At 37.9% G+C, this 27,656-nt stretch overlaps 1 protein-coding gene across 3 annotated transcripts; it reads right to left on the bottom strand.

Annotated features, from left to right (window-relative positions):
* Nucleotides 1–494: 494 nt before the first annotated feature.
* LOC129238349 (uncharacterized) lies at nucleotides 495–27,630 on the bottom strand. Of its 3 annotated transcripts, XM_054873521.1 has the most exons (12): nucleotides 27,203–27,630; nucleotides 26,805–27,012; nucleotides 13,883–13,972; nucleotides 13,475–13,613; nucleotides 12,325–13,405; nucleotides 12,043–12,267; nucleotides 8,798–8,888; nucleotides 8,294–8,740; nucleotides 8,098–8,229; nucleotides 7,225–8,040; nucleotides 4,042–4,173; nucleotides 495–1,695 (listed from the first exon to the last, which is right to left on the bottom strand). In XM_054873521.1, the coding sequence occupies exons 1-12, from the start codon at nucleotides 27,286–27,288 to the stop codon at nucleotides 1,540–1,542; spliced, it is 3,603 nt and encodes a 1,200-aa protein (XP_054729496.1). In that variant the 5' UTR covers nucleotides 27,289–27,630; the 3' UTR covers nucleotides 495–1,539. The 3 variants fall into 3 exon arrangements, with proteins under 3 accessions (XP_054729496.1, XP_054729428.1, XP_054729376.1); XM_054873453.1 differs by having other exon boundaries at nucleotides 8,294–8,888; nucleotides 12,043–12,243; XM_054873401.1 differs by having other exon boundaries at nucleotides 8,294–8,888.
* Nucleotides 27,631–27,656: the final 26 nt, after the last annotated feature.

The following is a 27,656-nucleotide window of genomic DNA, read 5'->3' on the forward strand; positions in this document are numbered from 1 at the left end:
CGAGAAATCGTTGCCACCTTATCAAAAAAAGTCGTTTCGAGAAAAACGCGTTTGAAATAAAGCATCGTATCGTAAACGCTACGGGGCCGAATCGACGGGCGCTCACTTAAGTGCACATAGAATCGGGAATAAAGCGAATTTCGCTTTAAAATTTGTACCACATTTTCTTGAGTAATTATACTAACAATTTATGCAAAAAAAATCGATTTTTTTGAATTTTCAGTGGCGTTCCCCCTAATGGTATACTTTTATTTTTATAAAAATAAAGCAATTGAGTAGCAAAAACAGTTGTTGAAAATCATCGTTTTTTTCGGGCCTCTGACTCCCCCTAACCCCTTGAGATTAAAAAAAGTTGATTGTAAACCTGGTGATGAAATTCTGTAATTGATTTATTTACCTGTATTTAAGCCGTCATTTAGTATCTACTCCAGAATCGAAAGCTCCCGTTGATCACCATACTGCGTAGGTAAGTCACGTATTTGAAAAACATTCGATTATTGTAAATAAAATATTTTTTGCATTTTATTTTGATTGATAGTTTTTGTTTTCCTTTACATAATCACTTCCTTTACATGCACACGTACATATTAGCAATATAAATACACACACATATATAACTATATAGTTAATTGGCTTCTTTACAACTTAGTAAACAAATCTGCAATGCAATGCTCTGCAATGTGCTATCTAAACGAATTGACTTTTTGTCTAGTTTTTACCCCCAATACTATTGTAATTAATTATTTTATTTATTTATTTATAAGCGACGTTTATTGTTTCGAGACTAGTCTACGACGTACATAGTGTAGATGTATGTAGGTGGTAGTAGCATATGTTTATATATATGTATGAACGTCAATTGAGTAAAAATTAAACCTTCGAAAACTTGCGAAATTTAAAAAATTAAATACTTTCATAACAACAATAATAATAACAATAACACATTTGCATGACAATACAGCAGCGCAGTGCAGCGAAGAATAATGTCTGGTATGTAAAGTACGGACAAAAACATGAATACGTCTAGTATATTTGCTTCTCATAATAAATCCATTAGCGAAGTCAATGTACAACACTTAATACTCTTTTGATCAAATGAATCGTCATTCTTAATTCAACATAATTATAAGAAAAGGGGAAAAGGGGGTATCTTTTAACAATTTCGAAAACGTGTTGCTTCTTCCTCAACGGAAGCGGCATAGTTAAATTACTGTTTTTTTTTTGTTAATTTAAATAAAATATATCTACATGCACGCACGACTTCTTTTGTTTTAAACGTTACAAATCGAGCCAAACCAAGTTTATTTTTTATGTTTTGTTTTTTTTTTTTGTTTTTTTTTCTTGTTTTTTGTATTTTGTATTGCGGAAAATAGTTTTTCATTAGTCTATTGGCAAAGCATTTGCTTACTTTTAAACTTTCGTCGCTTTGAATTTAATGAATAACGCCTAAGGTGGTGGGTAGCGAGTGCCAACCAAGCCTAGGCTTTCTTAATCAATATCACTTTTTATTTTTAAATCAGCGTATAATAAATGAATAGCTTAGTCTGCGATTGCTGTGTAGGGTAAGCTGCTGTGTTTGGGTTTCGTTTTGTTGATAAACACTTTGATGGCACCATTGAAGTCGGCGCTAACCATTACATAACCACAACCCTTTTTATGCTGTTCGACGAGTGGATCCGGCTGATGGTTTTGTAACTAAAAATGGAAAGCAAGGAAAATTTGTGTTAATGATCAATAGTAAAAAAATGTAAAACTTTCTCACATATAAGAAAAAAATGTTGTCCTACGAGTTTAGTTTTGCAATAGAAAATATACGAGTACAGTCTCGAACATGACATTTTTTTAATAAATTCAATTGCAACAGACTCCCACACAAACTAACGCAAGGCATCTTAAATAAAAATGTGTTTTGGCTTAAGCATCTGAACGACAGGAGAATGGAGTTCGGTCGGAAGTTTGAAGAAAACATCACTGTTATAGACTGGCAAGATCGCTGTGTGCAACTTCTTACCAAAATGAAAATAAAAGATCTCAACATGGCAAGGCAAAAAGCGCAATCAAGCGCGACGCGAATTCATAAACATTAAAACTACTCAAAAGGGAAATCATATATTAAAGATAGATATGCGGCTAGCTGATAGTACTACAATTTTCAAAAGCAAGATGTGGTTTACTAAAACTAAATGCACCACGTGTGGAAATACCCAGAAAATATGCACCCTCTGCAATTTAAACGAGGAAGAAAATATGCAGCACTTCTTAGGAAGATGTTTGATACTGAAGGAGATCAGAACAAGATACCTAAACGCAGCGAAGCTAACTGAAGCAGAAGTAATAGATGTACTTAATGGCCACAATTAGAAAAGACTAACTTGCTTTATATACTCGGCCTTACGCTATAGAGAATTTCTTATTGCAGACTTTAATTTTTGATTAATGTTTGAGCTGTGAGCAGTTAACATTGTTATTGCCACAAATTTATTATTTCTTTATGTATTTATATAACGGGTGATTTTTTAGCTATTATCTTTTTAAACAGTTGGTTTAAACAGCTGACGCACGTTTCGTGTTTTGTTTCACTGCCAAACACCTTCAGTTTGGTCTATAATTTAACCATGAATCGTCTTACAAACGAACAACGCTTGCAAATCATTGAATTTTATTATAAAAATTCGTGTTCTGTTAAGAAAGTTTATCGCGCGCTTCTTCCATTTTATGGGCAGTTTAATCGACCCACTGAAGCGACTATTCGAGCTATTGTGACTAAATTTAGAACCAAATTTACATTATTGGACATCAAACCACCAACACGCTTACGTAGAGTGCGAACTGAAGAAAATATCGCAGCTGTATCGGCCAGTGTTAATGATGACCTTCAATTATCGATTCGTCGCCGTTCGCAGCAATTCGGCCTCTGTTACTCAACAACGTGGAAAATTTTGCGAAAGGATTTAGGTGTGAAGCCTTTCAAAATACAGCGGGTGCAAGAATTGAAGCCGAACGACCTACCGAAACTCAGAATTTTTGGTGAATGGGCTCTTGGAAAGTTGGCCGAAGATCCACTTTTTTTATCGAAAAATTGTGTTCAGCGACGAAGCTCATTTTTGGATCAATGGCTACGTAATTAAGCAGAATTGTCGATTTTGGAGTGAAGATCAGCCAGAAGAATTGAAAGAGCTACCAATGTATCCAGAAAAGGTCACAGCGGTTTATGGGCTGGAGGTATCATTGGACCGTACTTCTTCAAAGATGCTGCGAATCGTAACGTAACTGTGATATCCAACTTTTTTTGCCCAAAATGCAAGAGCTTGACTTGCATGACATTTGGTTTCAGCAAGACGGTGCCACATGCCACACAGCACGCGTAACAATGGACTTGTTGAGAGGCGAGTTCGGTGAACATTTTATTTCACGTTCGGGACCTGTCAATTGGCCACCCAGATCGTGCGATATAACGCCTTTAGATTATTTTTTGTGGGGCGATGTTAAAGCTCATGTCTATTCAGACAAGCCTGCTTCAATTAACGGATTGGAAGACAACATTAAAACATTTATATGTGAGATACCGGCCGAAACATTGGAAAGAGTAGGCCAAAGTTGGACTAATCGGATGGACCATTTGCAGCGCAGTCGCGGTCAACATTTGCATGAAATAATCTTCAAACATTAAATTATATGGACTGTACTATCGATTTAAATAAAAATTTCATACATTTTTTTGAATTTTACGTGTGTTTTTCCTATAGCTCTTAAAAAAACCACCCTTACTTGCACTTACACCTATTTGGATGCCAATCTCATTCAACCATCAAGAACTTTGACAAAAATATGGTTTGATACTTTTAAGAATTAAAAATTTGGACTTTTACTTTCTCTACTTAGAATAAAAATATACTGTTGTCTTTGCATTATATCTGCATAAATAATAATGATTCCAACTCTAAATTAATGATACAAATTATAAATAAGCGCCTGCCGCAACAATCAGCAAAAGTCTTTTTGAAACATCTTCCAACTATTTAGTTGTGCCACTTTACTCACCTTTTCGCTATGTCCAATTTCATCGGGCTCCGATTTTATGATGGCCTCTGGATGTGGTGCAAAAATGGCACAAGTTACAGTAGCATTGTGGGCCTTAATGCCTTCCCAGAAATCACTGCGATCACGGCGTACCTGAGAGAGAAAAAATTTTATAAAAATATATATTTTTTTTTTGCATTGAGGTATGAAGAAATCGTTAACCCTCCGTTTGGGCAGACTGGCTTTTTCGACTTTAGGCGTGAAGTGAACATATTTCTATTATAGCTAACGACTTGAGCTACCAGGAAGCTTTCTGAAACTTAATTTTACTTAAAAAATGTAAAGTTTGAGTAAGTCTCCCCGAATCTGCAAAAAAACTCACTGACCTAAAAATTACCAGAATAGTCGTCTTAGAATCCTAAGGAATGAAGCACCTCGTTTACAATAAGATGACTCCAATCGATAAAACAAAAGATACTTGACGCGGCTAACGAAATGAGGCAGCATTTAAAAACGAGGATCGTGAAAAGTAAAAAAATAATGAGATTTTGTATCAGAAATAGTGGCTGTTATGACGAGTGCGCACTTTAATGAAAAAAACGTATAAATGAAGTTTTTTTATTGTTTTAGTCACGTATTTTTTACAATTTTTTCCTGCTTATAAAAAATCCCCCGGCCCCAAGTTGCGCCCGCGGGCTCACTTGTTTCTTCTTTAACCTGTTAACTGGGTATGACGAAATATTTCGTAAATATATATTGAATACATTTGAATTATAAAGTATTTTATCAAAATAAATAAAAACCATAAGTTAAAAACGATATTATTTTATTATTTGAGGTGTGATATTACTTATCGCTGCGAAGAAAAAGTCCCCATTCTGAAACGAGTTGAGCAACAGCTAATTCCCTGGTTAACAGGTTAAGTAGTATACCCTTTTGGATGGCTAAAAAGACCTACTATATTAGTTTGCAGACGAAATAGTTCGCAGAATAGTTTCCATACAAAAGGATTTTTTTTATTTTTTATAATGTGAAGTAGGAAAATCTTAGGGAAAAGTCGTGCATCACAAATTTTGTTAAACAGCCGTTTTTAACTGGCCGAGTTTGGTTCAAGTTTTATTAATAATTTTTATTTATTCATTATACCCTTTAACTAAAAACAGAAAAAAAAATCGGAGCCTTTATACTATCATTTAAAAAAAGTGGGCTCACAAGCAAAAATAAAAAGAAAAAATTATTTATTTTAAAATAATCTTTCAAATATAATGTATCTCAAAAATGGCTGAGATTTGAACATCGTCTTGATTAACAATTAATCAGAAATGACCTAGATAATAATATCTTTAAGTACCTAGGACGACTTTCCTGTTAACTCTGTACATAAAAGGGTCTTTCAAAAGTGGCGCCTAGATGTCAGTAGTAAATAATTCCTAGGACATCTGTTTTTATGTCATCTTTGACAGTTTTCAACTAGACAGTTGTACAATTTTACACGATAGAATAACGTCTGAAAATTATCGGAACTTATTATGAAAATTAACGGTGTCTAAGAACAACAAATCGCAAAATTCGTGATTTTCTTGGACGAAATAATCGTCCGAATGAGACAATTCAAAGGTTGGTGGAAAATTTCAAGAAACTGGTCCTGTTGAGAATACAAAAAGGACTGGCAGACGAAAAACTGGACGTTCTATTGAAAATATTGGTGGTGTAGCGCGAAGTGTTGCTGAATAACTTTCAACATCGATATCCCGACGTTCTTAAAACGATTCTTCATTCATGAATCGATTTTTTGGCGGATTTTTTGTATGACAGCCTGTAGACGTGTTTATGGTGGACATCTAAATTATGTCATTATTCACAGAAAATTTATTTAATAATAACAATATTTTAAGAGGACCTGTTTTCTGGTTCTACCGTTAGATGAGTTGAACGAAGACTACCGGTGACTACGCCGCACTGACAGGGTTTACTAAGCTGCTACAACAAGAGCAACAGGAACAGTTTTTCTAAACTACATAATTGAATTATAATCATCAATAGCAATTTTTTCACAGCAGCTTTGGTCACACGACTAATTCTTTTCAATCGAACAATAACATACATATTTATTAGACGGTTATTTTTTCCTAAGCTTTAAGGCTCTCGCCTCATTCGAAATGGTGTTTTTTGGGCGTTTCTTTAAGAGCGTGTAAAACGGAAACATAAAAAGATTTTGTGTTTTTGTTTTGAGTATGTATTTTATTTTTTTATCCATTCTTAAAAAATAAAAAAAAATGTTGCCCATACGAGGTTCGTTCAAAAAGTTGTCAGCCATCAAATGGACAATGGGCACAGATATAGCCGGTTCTACTGAACCGATTTTGATGAAATAAAATTTAAATGACGTAGAATTAATGTCATTATCGTGTACACTACACGCTACAAAATTTGTTTAATTTTTTTTCAGACTTTGTAAGTAAAAAAGGATAAAAATCGGTTTTTCATCCTTGAACGTCCGCCATTTTGTAAATTTTTTTTTTAAGATCTTACTTCAGATAATAACGACATTCATTTTGATTTCAAACACCTGTGGTTCCGGAATCCGTGTCGCTTTGTTTTGGAAGACCATTTTTTAAGGGCTGACAACTTTTTGAACGAACCTCGCATGGCGAAAAAAAATTGTTTTTTAATAATGGATCAATAAATAAAATACTGAAAAGAAAAATAAAAATCTTTTTTCGTTTCCGTTTTACACACCTTTAAAGAAACACCCAAAAAACCCTCCCAAATGAGCCGTGGGCCTTAAGAGCTTTCAAGCCATAATCAAAGAGTTTACTTTTTCGGATACCCATTGCGTTGTGTTGTTGTAGCAGTATCTTCGCCCTGTCAATGTAGTGTAATTACCGGTCGTCTTCGTCTAGCTCATCTAACGGTAGGCCCAGGAAACTGGCAGTTTCGACGGGTTGGGTCCAGAGGGAGAGAGGTGTTAGATGAGTGGGTTTGATGGGGCATGTGAAGAGGTGGTTAGTGTCGTGCGGGGTACCTTCACATGCTGGACATATGTTTAGTATGTCGGGTTCGATTCTGGATAGGTAAGAGTTTAACCTGCTACAATATCCAGAACGTAGTTGTGCCAACATTGCGTTGTGTCGTTGCGTTTGCTTTATGGTCAGTCGCTTCAGAGAAATATTTTACTAATTTGTTTCCAATCTGTATACTCACCGAGCTCAATTTCGAGTAATCGTGATTCGTTTTCCAAATATATATGCATTGATTTTCCGACCCAGCAATTATATACTTTCCGTCGTGACTAAAGGATGCCTTAATTTGCGATGACACATTCAAATAGCCCTTGTATTTGCAGGATAAATTTAAATCTCGCAAATCGTACAATCTCACACGACTATCATTAGAGGTCACAAGTATCTTGTCCTCGCCAGGCATTGGTTCAATGCCACTTATTTTACGGCCAATACGATTTTTGCCACGTGTCGAACGTACATGTATCTGTGTGTGATATTTTAACTGATCTGTGTTGTAGAAAATACAACGTCCATCGTACGAGCCGACAACAGCAAATTGGCCGTTTTGACAGAAATTCGCTGCCGTAATCAATTTAGTTTGGCCGTCGACTTCGTTCCACAGCGCCACCTTCTTGTCGGGTATGTTCCATAAGCGTAGTTTACCATCCAAGCTGCCACTTAGAAAATAACGATCGTCACGCGGATGAAAAGCAATTGCTGTGACGAAGTCAATGTGTTGAAAGCAGCAAAGACACTCTTTACGCGAAATATGCCACAAACGCACAGTCTTATCCATAGAACTGGAAAGTATGAAATAGTTTTTCGACCAAGACACGTCCAACAAGTCCGAGGTGTGGCCAATGTAGGTGCAAAACGCTTTCGGCATAAATGGGCCAGTGCATTTTTCAGCTGCGGCCGCCATGGCGATCGCCTCCTCTGAATGCTGGGATACAAGCGACTCTTGCGAGGGCGTAGGAGATGATTTCTGATCAGCGTTATATTTTGTGCGCATATCCTAAAGAAGAGTGTGAACATAGAAACTCCACATAAAATACGCAATGAAAGTACGCACCTGGAAAAATGGATAAGCATCCTTTAATACCCATATACGTAGCACTTTGTCTTGGCCAGCAGTAGCTAGTAGACGTCCACAGGAGCTGAATTTCATGCACCAAACAGCGCCGGTATGTTCGCCATACAAATCCTGCAGCAATGAACGAAAATCGATTAATATTCTCTGCGCTCAGTTTTGCAATAAGTAAACTAACCTGCACATGTTGCAATTTGGTAAATTCATATGGTCCCTTATTAGTTGATGAAGCTTTTATTTTTATATTCGCCTCCGGATTCATGACATCCGTTATATCGGCGACATCCTCTTTGTGCCGGGCGTGTGACACTTCGGATGCCAACGATTTTGCCTTATCAACCGTTTTTCTCACCGTAGAGCCAAGGAAACGTTTAAAGCGTGCTGTCTTCTTTTTCAAGCGACTTCCATCTTCCGTCTCGCCTTCCTCTTCGTCCGGTGGCTGACCCTCACTACTCGGCGGTATACCAATCACGCTCTCCTCATCGGATTCCTTTGGATTCACTTCCAAATGTGATGTGAGTTTCAGTATGTGCAGCGACAATGGATTCCAGCCTTCGGGAACTGGTGGAGAGCGCACCTCAGACAGCGTCATATTCTCGCCAGTATCTAAATTCTTGACGGGAACCTGTTTGAGTATTTCAAAATCGGTTAATTGTTTGCCAGAACTAGTGCGCGTACGCACATAGATGTTCATCTGCTTGAGAACATCTTCATCGCCAGCCGATTTGCGACGCTCCTTGTCGCTGCTCGAACGGTAGACAAGTGATGGATATCTGCGGAATATAGAAAATTAACACGAGCTCCAATGAAACTACACGTAAGTATGTAAATATGCAACAACAAGAATTGAATTGACACATTTTGTAAGCAATCTAAATGAACTTTAGCAAAGTCTAATTGCTTAAGACGCTTGAAAAATGAGTAAAAATATGCATGTTAGTATAGCTATACAAAAATACGCTTAGGCATTTTGAAAAGGAAAACAAACGATATTTAGTATTATAAAAATGTGCATCATATGTACATTAAAGTGGTAAATGAGTTTTGAGCCATAAATTTGTTTGAAAAATGCACTAAAAAAATAATCAAAACACTAACTTGATTTGCAATTGCCACGGGCCTTTCAATGTGGTCAATTTGTATATTATGAATATGTCAAAAGGATTGCTGTAAGAATTTGAGAATTTACTAAAGTTCATTTAAATTCATGAATTAATGATGATTAATCATATGAGAGATCCGAAGTAAAAACATGTTTAATAAAAGAAAAAACAAAATGCCTCACAAATATTTAAATACTAATGGGGAGTCTCTTGTTTAAAATGTATGAATTAAAGCTAAGTAATTGGTACTGTGACAAGTGATTAATGGTTACAACTGGGCATTTATTTATGTTACTCTGTTAATCACTTAAAATAAATTAGCTAGCTATTTTAAAAAGCGCATGGCTTTTGGTTATATTCTAGATAAATGTTTGGAAACCTGTATTTAAAGTTGTGCCCACGTTGCGGCAATAATCTCCAACTTATTAAAATTTAATTTAGCACTGATTTAATCAATAAAAGTTAATTTAATTTATTTTTATTGTATTCATGTTTTATCTTATTTAATTTTTTTTTTTTTTTTTATTTTATTCCTATCATATTGTATGGATTTTTTATTTTAATATGTTGTTGTTGTTGTTGTTCTAGCAGTAACTTTGCCCTGTCAGTGTAGTGTAATCACCGGTCGTCTTAGTCTAGTTCATCTAACGGTAGGCCCAGGAAACTAGCTGTTTCAACGGGTTGGGTCCAGAGGGAGAGGGGTGTTAGATAAGTGGGTTTTGAGGGACATGTGAAAAGGTGGTTATTGTCGTTCGGAGTGCCTTCACATGCAGGACGTATGTTTGGTTTTTTGGGCCAATTCTGGATAAGTAGGAGTTTAACCTGCTACAGTATCCAGAACGTAGTTGTGCCAAGGTTACGCGGAACTCTCGGGGAAGTTGGAGCTCTTCGTCTGCGATGGGTGGTGGTTGGACTCCGATGACGGCATTCGGGGGTCGGGGGTCGGGAGCTTAAGAAGGTGGTAAGGGTCTCCCGATGAATGTCGTTTATGGCCTGTTTATACACTGCCCGATTCAGTATTGTATTGGATCTCGTCCGCGTAATTGAGGAAGTGCCTCCTGACATGCCTGGGAGGTAACTCAAGCTCAAGCAGATGTCTGCATGGGTGAGATCTGCGCTAGCACCCTAGCAGGAACTGCTTACTGAGCAGTGTGTTATGCTCCTTCATAGGTAGCATATTGGCCTCGTCGTGTAGATGTTGTATCGGGGACATCATAAGACATCCTGTCGCGGTCCTTATGGCAGTGTTTTGGCAAGACTGTAGCTCCGTCCACTGCGAATCACTGGTTCCAGGCGACCAGACAGGCGCAGCATAGTCTAGAATCTGTCGGCCTATTGCCTTAAATGTCGATAGCAACATTTATTTGTCTTTTCCGCAAGTGCTGCCGGCAAGTGGTTTGAGGGCCATGTTGCGATTCTGTACTTTAGTTGCAATAGCGGTTGTATGTGCTGAGAAGGAGAGCGAGTTGTCAAGTAATTTAATTTACTTCATTTGATTTTACTTTTTCCTTATTTTTTTTTTGTAATTTTAAATTACATTATTGCATTTTATTTTATTTTATTCCTACCTTATTTTACTCTATTACTTTAATGTTTTAATATAATTTAATTTACTTCGTTTTCTTTTATTTTTGTCTTCTAATATTTTATTTTATTGTATTGATTTTTCTTTTTTAATTTAACTTAATACAATTTAATTTGAATTTATTTTATTTCATTTAATTTTTTTATTCTAATATTGTATATTTTAAGTTACTTCCTTCCATTTTACTTTATTTTTTCTCTTATAATATTAATTTACTTCATTCATTATATTTTTATTTTTTTTCTTTTATAGAATTGTAGCATCGTAGGTAAGAAGCTGGGATTTACATTAATCCCGGGTAAATTTATCAGGGGATTATGTTCTGGTGGGAAGCGGTCCAAGTTCTACTCCCATTAATGTTACTTAGGTGTATAAAATTTGGCGAGTAATTGAGCAGATCTCTGAATTAATTCCAATTTATTCAAAAGATTAACAGTTCTCAAGTTTTTAAAAAGCGATTTTGGTACCAGCCAGGTTTCTGACATTATGAAATCATTTTTTTTAATTTAATTAATTTAATAATTTCTTTTTTGCATTTTTTGTGTTTTTTTTTTTATTTGAATTTTTTTATTTCAGTCTAATAAATTTTACTTCATTTCATTTTTTTTCTTATTTATCTTATAATTTTAATTTACTTCATTGCATTTCATTTCATTTTCTTTTATTTTAATTTACTTTGATTTTTTATTTTATTTCGTTTAAATCTATTTTATTTTAATATATTTTACTTCATTTCATCTCATTTAATTAATTTTATTTTATTTTTCATTTCATTTTATTTTTTATTCAATTTTATTTCATTTTAAATTTTTTTATTTTTTTTTTTCTTCCATTTCATTTTGTTTTTTTCCATGTTATGTTATTCTAATTTATTTTATTTTGTTCTATTTTTTATTCCATTTTATTTCATTTTTATTTAATTTAATTTTTTTTATTCCATTTTATTTTATATTAATTTATTGTATTTTATTTTTTTATTCCATTTTAAGTTATTTTCATTTTTTTGTATCTTATTTTTTATTCCATTTTATTTCATTCTCTTTTTATATTTATTTTGTATTATTTTATTTTATTTTTTTATTCATTTAATTTTATTTTATTCTATTTTTTGCCTTTTTCTCTAATATTATTACTTTTTATTTTAATCCATTTCATTTTGTCTTCATTTATTTTATAATTGTAAAATTAGTTTATCTCTGTCACTCTCTTATTCTTGCAAAGCTCATTTCATTTTCTTACCTCGTACCGCTACCCAAACTATTCGAACCAGTACCAGCTAAAATCGGACGTGCACCGTCGTCCATCAGAATTTGTTCAATACGCTTAATCTCCTCCTGTGTTGGGCCTTCAGCTTTATTGCATGCCTCGTCACGTGGCTTAACCACACAACCACCCTGTGTGGCTTTATATAGATTGAGGCCTTGTGTAGGATCGATTGAACTGTAAATAAAACCAGCAGCATAACTTATTTTAATGTATAACTCATGTGTAAGTTTCTTTTTTATAATTTTGATTACTTACAAGTATCTCACACGTCCGGGCGCAGAGTTGCTCTTTGCTGAATTCGAAGGACTCGGCTTCGAATAGACCGATGTGGAACTGTTTCCCAATGAATGTGAGATGCGATTTATAGAACCGCCTACAGTGGCTGTAGTAACAGGACGTGTATTGCAGGTTGACGTTTGTGCTAACGATGCAATGGATGCAGATACTGCGCTCGATGACGACGCCGTTGTCATTGACGGACCTAGCGGTATATTGGATATTCCCATAGTGAGCGCATTCATACCGATGTTATGCGTCCGCCCACCAATTGTAGTCATATGTATCGACGTGCTATTTATTGTTGCAGTAGGCAATGGTACGATGCTACTAGCAGCATTTGCACTTGCCATTGAACTTGTCTCCTGCCACGAGCGTTCGATTTCCTCGGCGATATCATCGCGCAACTTTTGCTGCTGTACATCGAGCACACTTTTAACTGAACGCGTATCACTATCTGTGTCTTCGGTGTCCGGAGCACCTGACATATGCATACCCTCATTTATACTGAATTGATCCGATGAACTAGTTGACTTTCGTGACTTTTTCTTGCGTCTTGGTGGCGCAATGGGTCCACTCAAAGTGATCGAATCTGTTGTTTTCGAATGTGCCAACTTGGTGCTCGCAATTACGTCCGGCTCTTGAAATATTATCTTATTTTCAGGCATTGCTGTTGTAGCAGCCGCCGTCGCAGCTGCAGTAGCAGCAGCTCCAATTGTGGAGGAGGAAGTGTGGCTGTGAGATGGTGATGGCGAGGGTGTTGTATTATTGTGTTTATTAGAGATACGCGAGGCAGTACTGCCGCGCGACGCCATCGCTGCAACCGCAGCTGCAGCAGCCGCGGCATTTTGTTGCTCGACTAATGCCGCCAAATTATTGCTGGTGGATGGCACCATAATACCCAGATTTTGATGTAGTTGCTGTTGCTGCTGCTGCTGTTGTTGCTGCAAATGTTGCAAGTACATTTGCTGCTGTTGTTGCTGCTGCTGCTGTTGCAATTGGTGAGAATTCGTAGACGATGTGGAATGAGCCGCAAGCGATTCACGATCGACACTTAAAGCTTTGTTGAGTAAAATGATTGAAGTCATAAAATATTTTTACGAAATATCACAAGCGAAAATTGGCATACCTGACGGATCTATGTTGCCGGCCAAAATGCGACCAACGCGTCCCAAAGAGGTCATGCTCTGTATACTCATGGTATCATTCTCTATAACCTTAAAGGGATGTGTCGTGCGATTAGCGAAAACGCCATCAGTGGAGCTATTCTGTACATTCATGTGTGTACATGGACATATGGAAAAAGAAGGAGTATTATTAATATTTCAAGCATTAGATTTTGGTGAGAAAATTTTTTTTTTGTTATTTGGTGTACGGAACAATTTAAAATTATTGGAACGATAAACTAAAGCAGTGATAGAATATCGGATTAGTACGAAAAGGTGTTTAATTATTTTTGTTATTACATTTATATATACATACATACATATGTATAGATCAATAAAGTAGGTGAAATGAAAATAATTTGTGATAATACCTGAGAATCAGGTGTGAGTGTGTTTCCGGGATTATCATCTTCATCATTTTGCATGCATTGACGCAATTCGTGAAATCGCTGCCTACCAAACTACGAAACGAATTTGGTTTTTTTTGTTTGTTTCATAATATTCGAAAGAGGAGATGAAAATAAAAAAGAAAGTGTAAAAAATGTGTAAATAACTTAAGCAAATTAATAAATTAAGGTACTCCTTGTGATTATGAAATATTAAACTCTAACAAAAAATACATTTAATTACTGAACGGAAGAAACAGAAGTAAAAAACTTTTTAAAAAAATACTGCAACCACCAAGCAAACAATTCACGCTAACTATGGTTTATATTTGTGCTGGTGCGTTCACATTAACAGTAATAAAGACAACAATTCATGACAATTAAATACTTCTTTAATTTCTCGTATTTCTCACTCCTAAATTGATACTGATAAAGTTGCACAGTTATAAAATTGAAATATTATTTGAACATTGATTTTTCCAAATGCAATATAACTAATGAAATATAAACCTCTGATGCTTTTACTCAAGTCCGAAATTAATAAAATATTATTATTAGACCTCACGGTCTCGATCATGTGCAGATGACTATGGCCGCTTAGAATGTCCGTGAGCATTTTCAGTTTATTCTTGGGAGGGTTCCAAGTCTTTTAAACCTCTTTTGGTTGTACCCTCTCAGTAGGGATTTCGCTGGGCGTAGACCCATAGTTTGGTGTCAGTAAACCTATCTTAGCCCTAGTTCTTCAATCCTAAGCGTCTCCTTCTGGTACATTGTCCCATAGCAAGGAAGAGCTCAGGTCCTATTAATGGCGAGACCGCAGTCTCTCTCGCCAATGCGTCCGTTATTTTGTTCCCAGTTATACAAATGTGTCCTATGACCCAAATTAAACGGATCCGATTGTGCGTTCCTATTAGATTCAGTTTCTTGATACACTCAAGTTCTAGATGTTAAGATCAAGTCTACAATTTTCAGATTAACAATCCAGACCAAACCATGCAACGTCGCTTTCCAATACCAATAAGCATTATATATGTATGTATATGTATATATTTCCGGCCGCCGTAGCCGAATGGGTTGGTGCGTGACTACGTGACTATTAGAAATTCGTTGCACGTTGGTTTGAATTTCCGTGAAGCACAAAAAAAAAAAGTGGTTTCTAATGGCTGTCGGCCCTTAGGTAGGCAATGGAGCCTCAAAACTGTAGGTCCCTCCATTTTTGGAACAACATCAAGACGCACGCCACAAATAGGAGGAGAAGCTCGGTCAAACAGCCAAAAAGGGTGTAAGCACCAATTATATATATATATTTTTTTTTTTCGTGGTACCTAGGGCCTCAAATCAGAGTGTCATTATTGGACACAAAACTTGTCTCAAGGAGACACCCGACGTAGATTCACCACCATTGCAAACAACGCCATTGTTACAATCGTTTAAAGACGAAAAAATATATTATAAGCTTCATTTATTTAATACGTGGTCGACCTTTGAAGCAAGACATCGTGATCGTGTAAAATGCAGATCATTTCGCTATACAGAACAGTTTGCCAAAAGCCATCCAATTACACTGGTCGACAAAAAATGATTATTTTTCTGATTCAAGCATCGGACCCGGCCTATCTTATAGATTTTTCGTCGCTGAATACGAATCTGACCTTAAAAAGTTTCCATCACGTCAAGATTTTGAAAAAAATTAGTTCAAAAAGTCAAAAAAACGTGTTTTTGACCATTTTTGACCAAATGTAGTGGATGAACCTGAGGTGATGGAAGCTTCTACCTAGCCTTAAACTGAAGCCTGAACCTTCAGTTATAAGATCCAAATCGAAAATACCCTGAATCAATTGTAAATTTTGATGTAGCACAATTTTTTTAACTGCTCGCGCACGATTTTCATAGGTGCAGCCATGCAGGCTAGTTAGCCTTATCATAGTGGTGCGCTGACTTGTACCTTTTACCTATCATGTTTTTAGTTATTGGGTTTGTAATTTCAAAATTGAAAGTGTCGGATTCAAGATGGCGAAAATAAAAATTTAATAAAATCAAATAAAAATTTGATTTTGCAGCTTGTCTTAGAATTAAAGAAAAGGCAAAAATTGTATGTAGAATTTCGTTTGTCTAGAAATTTAGTTGTTACAGTTAGAAATATTTCTAGCTATTAGCTATATTTCTACCAAAGACACATATTTCTAACTGTTACACCTTAATTTCAAGCTAATCGCAATTCAGCTATACGGTTAGCTGGGTCAGCTAAAAATTTCTTTCAATGTTTGGTTTTATGATGCGCTGAAGACAAATATGGCATCATAATTTAAAAAGGCAAAACCAATATGGTGATCTAAATTACTTTTTACTTCACGAACAACTATTGAAAGATGAATTTATATAGTTATATTAGACTAATTTTTGACAGTAGTAATAAAGTTTTATAATCTGACATTAGCTGGTGAACCAATATTTTAGTGCATAATAAATTTATTAAATTCACGACCCCAGAATGTGCCGCGAGGAGGCTGTCAGTATTTTACACTCCACTTTTGTTTTTTTTTGTTCTTTTTTATTTTTAAAAATTTTTTTTGTTTGTTTTTTTTTCCTTTTTGTTTTTTTTTTGTTTATTAATATTCTCGCATTTGTGGTAATTTTTTGTTATTCCTTAGAAAGGAATTTCTTCCTTCTTTGTTTGAATTTTTTGAATCCACAATTTGTTCTTCAAATACAAGTTTCACGGATGCTTCTAATCTTTGTAAGTTTTCTCAAGGTTTTAAGGAATAAGAAGAAACACACAAAGGATAAAGAATTTAGTTTTGAGTACTTTCATTTTCTAAGATTTCATTTTTATTCGGCAGACTTGGGAAGGTTAATCTTTGTGACTTTCTAGAGTAATTGCAATCATCATCTTTTAATAAGCCCCAGCAGTAATCAGCAAGCATGCTAGGATTCCATTTTCCTTGATATCTTTTCTCCATAGTTTTTATATCTTGATGAAATCTCTCACCATGCTCATCGCTAACGTCTCCACAATTTTGTGGGAAAAAATCCAAATGCGAGTCAAGAAAATGTATCTTCAAGGACATGTTGCAGCCCAAGCGTTATGTTGAAGTGTCAATTAAAAATGAACTTTTTATCACAAAAGATATGTAAAGTGCAGTTCTGATAACATATATATCTAATAATTCCGAATCGTGCTAAGCAAACCCAATAACTAAAAACATGATAGGTAAAAGGTACAAGTCAGCGCACCACTATGATAAGGCTAACTAGCCTGCATGGCTGCACCTATCGTGCGCGAGCAGTTAAAAAAATTGTGCTACATCAAAATTTACAATTGATTCAGGGTATTTTCGATTTGGATCTTATAACTGAAGGTTCAGGCTTCAGTTTAAGGCTAGGTAGAAGCTTCCATCACCTCAGGTTCATCCACTACATTTGGTCAAAAATGGTCAAAAACACGTTTTTTTGACTTTTTGAACTAATTTTTTTCAAAATCTTGACGTGATGGAAACTTTTTAAGGTCAGATTCGTATTCAGCGATGAAAAATCTATAAGATAGGCCGGGTCCGATGCTTGAATCATTTTCAGTGTCGACCTGTGTTAACGATCCTATTTCTCGCGTACGCTACCGGAACGAGCAGATTTTCTCAATCAATAAATATCACTACAGCAGAGTTCTCCAAAATTATAACACAATATGAAAAAATTATGTCACAATATACAGGGTGGGCCATATAGCGTTTGCTTTTTGAACCACCTATTTTTTTGAGAATGGTAACACAAATTACATGTCAAATGTGTTCATAATTTACTTAAAGGTTTGACATTTACGAAATGAGACGCTATACGCTTGAACAAAATTGGGAAATATTGAAAACCTATTTCCAAAGTTGTGAGTCGTCTTATTGTTGTTTTAACAGCATAGTTAGCCCTGTCAGTGTAAGTATATCATCGGTCGTCTTCGTCTAGCTCATCTAAGGGTAGGCCCACGAAACAGCATCGACAGGTTGGATCCAGAGGGAGAGGGGGGTTAGATGAGTCGGTTTGAGGGGGCATGTGAAGAGGCGGTTAGTGTCGTGCGGGGTACCTTCACATGCCGGACATGTGTTTGGTATGTCGGGGTCAATTCTGGATATGTAGGAGTTTAACCTGCTACAATATCCAGAACGTAATTGTGCCAATGTTACACGAGTCTCACGGGGAAGCTGGAGCTCTTCATCTGCGATAGGTGGTGGTTGGACTCCGATTACGGCATTCACAGGACGGGAGTTCATGAAGGTGGTAACGGTCTCCCCGTGAATGTCGTTTATTGACTGTCTAAATACTGTCCGGTCCAGTAGGTTTCAGTCAGTTTTGTCCTGGAGTTCGTCAGCGTAGTCTAGGAGGTGTCTCCTGACGTGCCTGGGAGGCGGCTCAGGCTCAAGCAGGTGTCTGCAGGGGTGAAACCTGCGGTAACACCCCAGCAGGAACTGCTTGCTGAGCAGTTTGTTGTGCTCCGCTACTGGGAGCATTTGTGCCTCGTTGTGAAAATGCTGGATGGGTGACATCAGGAGGCACCCGGTCGCTGTCCGAATGGCGGTATTTTGACATGTCTGTAGCTTTGTCCACTGCGAATCACTAGTTCCAGGCGACCAGACAGGCGCAGCATAGTTTAGAACCGGCCGGCCAATTGCCTTAAATGTCGAAAGCAACAGTTCTTTGTCTTTGCCCGGTGAGTCGTCTTCTTCTTCCGCGGTTACAGTAAATGGCGAGCGTTACCGTGTCATGCTCAACGAGTTTTTGTTTCCAAAAATTGAAGAGGATGACATGGACGACATTTGGTTTCAACAGGACGGTGCAACTTGTCACACTGCCAAAGTTACACTCGAACTTTTGGCTACCGTTTTTGAATTCCGATATCAATTGGCCGCCTCGGAGCCGTGATTTAAGCCCATTGGACTATTTTTTGTGGGGAGCCGTTAAGGACAAATGCTATGCGAACCATCCAGAGACGATTCATGCCTTTAAACACGAAATCGAAGTTGTCATTCATGAAATTGGAGCCCAAACAATTGAAAATGTGCTTAAAAATTGTGTTGATCGAATGGCCTACTGTAAAGCCAGTCGTGGCAGTTATTTGAACGATATTATTTTTCATTCATAAATGACAATGTTCAGTATACAAAATAAAAAAAAAAAGTTTGAAAAAATAGTGATTAGTTTTTTTTTTATAGCCGATTCAAAAAGCAAATTTTACATGGCCCACCCTATACAACAACAAAAACCACAATTTCTCTTTCATACAAAAGTCAGATATACGCTATCTGCACTCAATCAATTTAAATTCAATAATAAAGACTGCAAACTGTAGCAAATTAAATTCCAATTGCTTAACATGAGAAATCTGTCCCTTGTATATAAACCAACAAATAATAGTTATTGAACTACTATAAAAAATTATGTTCTAAAATTTGTAGCAGGTTCCCATCTATCCCGAATCAATTTCGATTTACTCGACATGCATTGTCCAACTTGTGAAAGAGCAGCGGCATAACACTGTGTGACAAAAAAAAAATTAAATATACTTTTATGGAGACCTAGCACAACTTATGGCTAAAAAAAATGATATAGGAGAAATTTCTAATACACCCCCAAAATCTCATTTTATGGCCATAAAACCGTTTTTCAGTAGGTTGATGTGAAGAATAACTCCTAACTTCGCCAATTTCCATCCGATTTCGAATTTGCTTTTTTAGTTCGAAAGAACAAAAACAACCCTTTTTGACAATGTGTTGACATTTTTTCTGAAATGACAACTGACTAGACTGTAGACGGAAGTATTTGGAATTTTTTTGTTTTTTCTCTATTTTTTCAACTTTGACATAATTTTTACGATATTATCCGATATTGAGGATTTTTTTTAGTACACTACTGTTATAGTAAATTTAATTTTGCGTCAAATGAGCTATATTTGACTGTAATTGAATTAAAATTAATAGAGTTGTGTGCGCACAGTGTAATTAACCGCATATTCATTTGTCACTTAAAACTAGGTTCGGTTTGGTTAGGAGCTCACTTAGGCCTAGAGGCCCATTGTGTTTGGATGCAAGTAGTGTCACAGTTGTTGGCCGTATATAAATCCGGATCGCTCCAGTAACGTTAAACCGACTGTTGTGGAAACATTTGGGCACAAGTCTCCCTCTCTAGTTCCCGATGTGGTGAAACTATTTCACCTCTCTGATAAATAATGAAAAATAGTGAATGGTTGCAGGTTTCAAATCTGTCCGACATTCAGAAGAGTTTAAGCAGCCTCGGCGCGTTCTGGCAAGAGCGGGAAAATGGTGAAAAAATTTAGGGAAAAGAAAACCGTCTACTGCCACCCAGTGCTGATGATGTAGTGGAGGAGAGAAAAGGGATCTAGGCTGGAGAATTTATTCGAGCCATCCCCAAAGGCACGCTAAGGCGTCTAGCCGACAGAGCCGGACATTTGCAGAGAAAGTGAAGCAGTCTCTCTCTCTCTCTGCAGGATCCCCATAGCTTCTGCAATAGGGGTTGTACGGTATTCCAAGCTTCTCCGCATGAGTACCGATCACCCAGTGACCAGTGAACACCGCAATGAGTTTATAAATGGAATGGCGGGGATTCCCATCACCTTAAGCGTTCTGGTAAACTAACATTTCGAACTTAAGCATGCCTTAGTAAGACTGCTGCAACGAGAACGACAACTTCTTAAGCTAGTCGATTCTAGGACAGTGTACTGCAACAACAACAACAACAACAATTGGGTCTACCACACCTACATGACCATAATTAAACGTTTCCACGATAGTCGGTTCTACGTTACCGAAACGACTCGGATTTATATCCGGCCAAGGACTATCACTCCAGCAGCATTCACCGTATGTCAGTATGGGGAATGTTTATGCTGCTACAACAACAACAACAACAACAACCATAATTAATACACGGTCAAGCTATAAAGAGTCTAGGGATTATTTTAAGCTGATATAACAATACCCTCTTAAACTAGGGATTATACTAATATACAATAGCAAAATAAATTTTCTCGACTAGCGCACTTAATACTCATTTCCATTTGGATCACCGAAACTTAATTTTGCTGTTACGAAATCTACAAAGCCTAAGAAATAAGATGGTTATTTTTTGAAGTTTTAAAAAATTAATTTTATTTATTGAAATATCTCAGTATTAACTGACTGTATGTATATCCCTATTCGATTTTTGGTATGTGACTTCATATTCGTCCACAAATGGTGGACCCAAAAGTTTTACATCGCCTCGGAACGCCAAATGGTATTTTTTGAGATATTTCATGACAGAAATACACGGAAAAAGAATTGGCATTGTCTGCCGTGGGGTGATCACTATTTGAAAACAAAACCTTTTCTATCATTTGGTGTTTCATTCTTACAATGGATTTCGAACCCGGCCCCCACTGAACGCACAAAAACATTCGGCTAGAGCTCGTATACAATATTATCTAAATTATGGTATATATTTTTAAAGATAATGTGCTATTTTCGAAGGCACAATAATGAATTCGAAAACCCAAACAATTACTCCTTTGAATTTGGTAACGTTCAATTATATGACTTCATTAAAAAAAGTAGACTAAATATTTATCTGTTCAATAAAATAGCACAAATGCTCATTTATACACATACATATGTATGATATATTACATAATGTATGTAGATGTGCATATCTTATCTTCTTACAATAATAGCGGTAATTTAACTATGGCATAATTATACTTTCAGCGGGTGATAAGTTAAAGTGCTTGACAGAGTATGAATACCATTAATTTTTTTTATTTTTTTGGGCAGTTAATAGTTAATTTAGCCATATATTTCAATTTCATTACATACAGATTTATGTAAGTACATACATAGCGACATAAATAGTTATATGTATGTTGACTGAAAAATTTAGCAAACAGTAGTTTTAGTGTGAAAAGAGTGCATTTAATTTTTAATTTAACTTTAATTAATTACACACCAATAAGAGTACATAATTTATAAACACCTGCTGTTATCTACTGCTCGTGTACAGGGACATCCTGAAAGAGAATCCAGGACCTCCACGCAGCTGCTCAGATGCGGGATGGTTTCAATCCCGCGTCAAACTAATAAGGTGCGCTGATCAGCGATCCGTAGACCTCTACACCCTGGCGATTAATCGCATAGGGGTACCTTGGCCGGGGGCTCGTCTTGATGTCGTTCCTCGAGAAGACATTCCCAACCGGCCAAGATCGAGAGCCTGGATACCAGACTTCCATACTGACACAGAGGAAGTACTGGAACACATTAAACTAGGCAACCCTGAGCTACCTACCAGCGACTGGAAGGTAGCAAAGATTGGCGAAGTGGACGGCAAAAGAAGACTAGCAGTGATAATCCTAAACGAGGAATCACTAGACCCACTCGCCAAAAGAAACTGGAAGATAAACTATGGCTTCCAATCATTAACTCTCCATGTCTACAGACAGGATGTAGCTAATAAGAACACCCCCACAGGAAATACGACCACATCTGCAGAGGCGGGCGAAGTCACAGACAACGATGAGGTGGCATCCAACTCCGGCATGGTTGGTGAACTCTTCGAAAGGGTCACCTTAGAGGATATGGGGGAGTACTCTGACTTCTCCGCTATGGAGGATGAGGAGTCTCTCCCCCCTACATCCGATGAAGAGAACGCCGACCAAACCGTGGTTGGCTGCCCTTCAACAACGCATACAAGCGATGGTGAAGGTTGTTCAAATCAATCTTCACCACAGTAAGGCGGCCTCGGCCGCACTCATCCTCCGTCTCGCAGAAAGAGAAGAGGATATAGTGCTCATCCAAGAACCATGGGTCATAAAAGATCAGGTTTGCGGTTTGAGCAATAAAGAATACAAATTGATCTATGTCACTGACAAAGGTAAACCCAGGTCGTGTATACTAGCAAAGAAATGTATTAATGTTTATTTACTAATACAATTTAGCGATGCGGATAACGTCATCATATCGGTGGAGTCCTGCGGAAGGACGATATGGCTTGCCTCCTCATACATGGCACATGACGCGGAGCAACCACCTCCATCACCGCTCATAAGAAGTGCAACTGAGCAAGCATCAAGATGCGGTACCCCATTCATACTGGGAGCAGATGCAAACGCACATCATCATGTCTGGGGTAGTTCAGACACAAATGCACGCGGTGAGTACATTTTTGAATTCATTATGTGCAACAATCTCTACATCAGCAATATAGGCAATACCCCTACCTTTGTAACTACTACAAGAAGGGAAGTTCTAGACATCACTTGTGTCAATGAACAAGGGGCGCAAATCTTACAAGAATGGAGAGTGTCTAAAGACAACTCCTTCTCAGATCATAGGTACCTAATGTACAATATTTCATTACCAACTAAGAAGTGCAAGCCGGTCATAAACCGCAGACGCACAAACTGGAGCGTGTTTGAAACCACACTGGCCAGCAAACTTTCTGGCGCGACATACCAAATTGACTCCGAGCTACAGCTCGACACAGCGGTTGACGAGATAACCTCAGCATTTCAACAAGCTGCGAAAGCAGCATGTCCTCAGAGAACAAGAAGAGGCAAACCGAAACCCCCTTGGTGGTCCACTGACATAGCAGACCTTAGAAGGGAGTGTAGAACTATGTATAACGAAGCGAAGAGAACTAACTCGTGGGATAGATACAAAGAATGTCAACGTAGATTTAAGTATGCCATAAGGGCAGCAAAAACAACGTCTTGGAGAGATTTCTGTCAAAAGATAGAAAGTGTTTCGGAGACCAGCAGGCTCCGGAAAGTCCTATCAACGAGCCCAAGCAACCCTAGCTACCTCATAAAAGAGAACGGCAACTGGACAACTAGCAGTGCAGAAACACTAGAATTACTAATGCAGACACACTTTCCGGGTTGTCTCTGCAACAAAGACAGTAGAACTCAAACCACAGTTCACAACGGGAATCCCCCAACAGATTTCATAACGGAGGATAACATAAACTTCGCCATTGGCAGCTTCAGACCTTACAAATCGCCAGGTCCAGACGGAATCATCCCCGCTGATCTGCAACATACAAGAGATATGATCGCACCTATACTCGCCTTAATCTTCAAGGCGGCGATACAACTCAATTATATCCCCAAAAAATGGGTGGAAGTAAAAGTGGTATTCATTCCCAAGGGAGGGAAAACCACACACACGAAACCGAAGGACTTCAGGCCGATTAGCCTATCATCCTTTCTGTTAAAAGCCCTAGAGCGTTTACTAGATATGCATATCAAAGGAGAAATTGGCAATAAGCTATCACCGTCCCAACACGCATACAGCAAAGGCAAATCAGTGGAAACAGCGCTCCACGCGCTAGTCGACACGATTGAGAAATCACTTCACTATAAGGAATACACCCTCGCTGCCTTTCTGGACATTGAGGGTGCCTTCAATAACATTCATCCGGAGGCTATTACAACTTCGCTAACGGAAATGGGTGTAAACAGGGCACTAGTCTCGTTTATAGAACGAATGCTAACTGGGCGAACAATAATCGCAAAGTTGGGTGACACATCCGCCAAGAAATTCCCGATCAGGGGTACACCCCAAGGTGGGGTAATATCTCCACTCTTGTGGAACTTAACTGTCAATAATCTTCTTCAAGAACTTGAAAAAATGGAAGGGAAAATAATCTCATATGCCGATGATATTGTTATAGCAATCTCGGGGAAGCACCTTCCAACTTTATGCGATCTTCAACAAAGATCCCTCAATAGACTATCACTCTGGTGTAAAAGTCGAGGACTTGAAGTAAATCCGGAGAAAACGGATCTGATACTATTTAGCAGGAAACATAAAACACCTGCTCTAAAACACATACTCCTAGGAGGGAAACCACTTAGAGTAACAGAAAAGGCGAAATATCTAGGACTTATACTGGATAGAAAGCTAAATTGGGGGCTCACAGTCGCAGATAGAGTACGCAAATCCATGATGGCGTTGTACTCCTGCGGAAGGCTAATTGGGAAGAGATGGGGATTGGAACCCAGAATGGTACACTGGCTGTACACAGCAGTAGTTAGGCCTATTCTCTACTATGGCATTGTAATATGGTGGAATGCCCTTGAGAAGGGGGTGAACATCAAAAAACTTGACAAGGTTCAAAGACTAGCATCTGTTCTCATAACTGGCGCGATGTCAACAACACCATCGAAAGCATTATATGCGACGTTAAACTTCCTGCCAGTAGATTTGCAGGCAAAATATATCGCGCGCAGCACGGCAATAAGGCTGAACACTTTAAGCAAGTGGTCAAATAAGAGCTACGGTCACGGCAAAATCCTGGCTGGCACTTCGGAGATTCCCGGGTTGGTGGACTATGCACTCCCGCCCACACTTGCCATTACATCGTTCACGACCCTCCTACCCTCAAGGGAAGAGTGGGAACGGGACGATGTAAGACAGGGCGAGTCTATCCATGTATACACAGATGGCTCAAAGCTCGAGGGAAAGGTGGGCGGAGGTGTATACTCCGAGCATCTGGGGATCTCCTTCAGTTTTCGGCTCCCCGACTACTGTAGTGTCTTTCAGGCCGAACTGATGGCAATAACGAAAGCCGCGACACTGGTACAGTGTGATGCGATATCTGGAAAGGACATCCACATTTTCACTGACAGCCAGGCGGCGATAAAATCCCTCACAAAACAGTCGACAACCTCCAAGGTAGCCATGAAATGCCGCACATCTCTTAACGAGATGGCTGAGTCATTTCGCCTAAGGATAATATGGGTTCCTGGCCATCGCGACATTGAGGGTAACTGTAGAGCCGATGAACTAGCGAGACTCGGCACCAAGTTGACCGATGAGTGCATAGACAACGACATAGGCATTCCCTTACAAACATGTAAGCTACTTATCCTCGAAGGAATCGTAAGGAAAGCAAACGTGAGATGGCGCAATGAAGCCACCTGCAAAATCGCCCGTCAACTGTGGCCGACTCTTAGTGCTAAACGCACAGAATCTTTGCTAAGCCAAAACAAACACAATCTTAGCACACTAATTTCAGTCATAACGGGACATTGCCTAATAGGTAGGCACGCCCAAAGGATGGGTGTGCAAACACACGACTTCTGTAGAAGTTGTCTCGATGAGGAAGAGGAGGAGACAATCTTGCACCTTCTGTGCCATTGTCCTGCTCTATCCAGACGGAGATTTGCTATTCTAGGCAAACAATTTTTTAACGAATTGGAAGATCTCAGTTCCACAGAAATAGGAGATCTTCAAAAATTTTTGAAAAGCGCACAATGGTTTTAGGAGAAATAGGGAAAGCTCCCCCACGCGGCATCACAATGGGCTATGAGCCTGAGTGTGTCCCATAAGACAACCGCTTCAACCTAACCTAACCTATCTACTGCTCAAATAAAGTAGTCTTCTTTTTAGGCTTAATTGTTATACAAATATGCAAATTTAATTTTTATTGTCACGTACAAATTGGCCGCCGACGGTTTTACCACTAATGCAATGGCAGTAACATGGAAGGAATAACGCTAGTCGGAGAAATGGGTGGGGTGCAAAACCGTCGTTTTATGTGTAGCCAACAGCAAGTTTCCAAACATGGGTTTGAAAGTGAAATCGAAAACATTTGAGCGAAAAACTGATTTGCATACCAGTATTTGTTTTTAGTTTAAGCATGAATAGATATTTCTAAGTCTGTTTATACAATTTATAGTTTTCTATATTATGGATCGTTGCATACAAATTGCCTACAAACTTAGGTACTTCAAAAATACATAAAACTGATTACAACGCTACGTAAACTATTTAAAATTCAGGAGTTGTTCTTGTAATAAAGTTGCATGCAAACAGCTACAAGATTGTAGTGCCATAATCTTTCAAATTAACGCCGTATTCTACTTTCTTACCTGCACTGGTTTGGGTTCGACAAACATGTCCTGCTTGGGTCCTCGCGCACCCAAGCTCAGACTACTTGTCGGGCTGCTGGTAGCTGGAGTACCGCCACCTATCGGTGTCGCATCGCTGTCAGATGAAGGATTAACACGCACAGCCGGGTCAGGGAATATAAATCCATCCTGCGCTTGTGTACTTTCAAGTGATAGCTTGCATTTACGACTGCAAAATAAAAAAAAGGTTCTCGCGTTACAGGTGATCATTTGAAGAAAATTTCAATTTCAATTGACGTGTCCTTAAGAGAATTTGTTGTTTTTGGAGAATATGCATGTATGTAAAGTATTCGAAAAGCGTGACTCCGACCAGCTCTTTTCCTATTACTAATTTGAAACTCGTACGCATTACAACGAACCTTAAAGTGGAAAGGCGATTGGGCGTCGAATCTTCAGCATCGAAAAATTCCTCCGAACTATCCGAATCTGTTTCTGGCTTACTCATTTTCTAAATTCACTGCGCGACTGTTACGCACTTCTATGTTCGCGTAGAAGGTGTTAATTCTAATAATCTCGATTTATATTTTCTACGGTAGCAAATTTTCAATTTTTACGTCATTCTGCAGTTTCTGCGTGGTAGCCACATAACACTTCGTATTATAGTTCACAACTCTTCACTACATTTCACTATAGTTTCCGTTCGATTTTTTTTTTCAATGAAAGGCCAGTGTAATCAGTTATTTAATTCGTAGACACAAAAATGAATTAAATTCTTTGGGTAAACTATGCACGACTGCAAATTTGGACTCAAACAATAGAGAAAATGAAAGGGAGTGACGGCTTTTGAATGACACATAACTAAGCGATTTCTGT

The sequence above is a fragment of the Anastrepha obliqua genome, chromosome 1 (genome assembly GCF_027943255.1).
Source record: "Anastrepha obliqua isolate idAnaObli1 chromosome 1, idAnaObli1_1.0, whole genome shotgun sequence".
NCBI lineage: Eukaryota > Metazoa > Arthropoda > Insecta > Diptera > Tephritidae > Anastrepha > Anastrepha obliqua.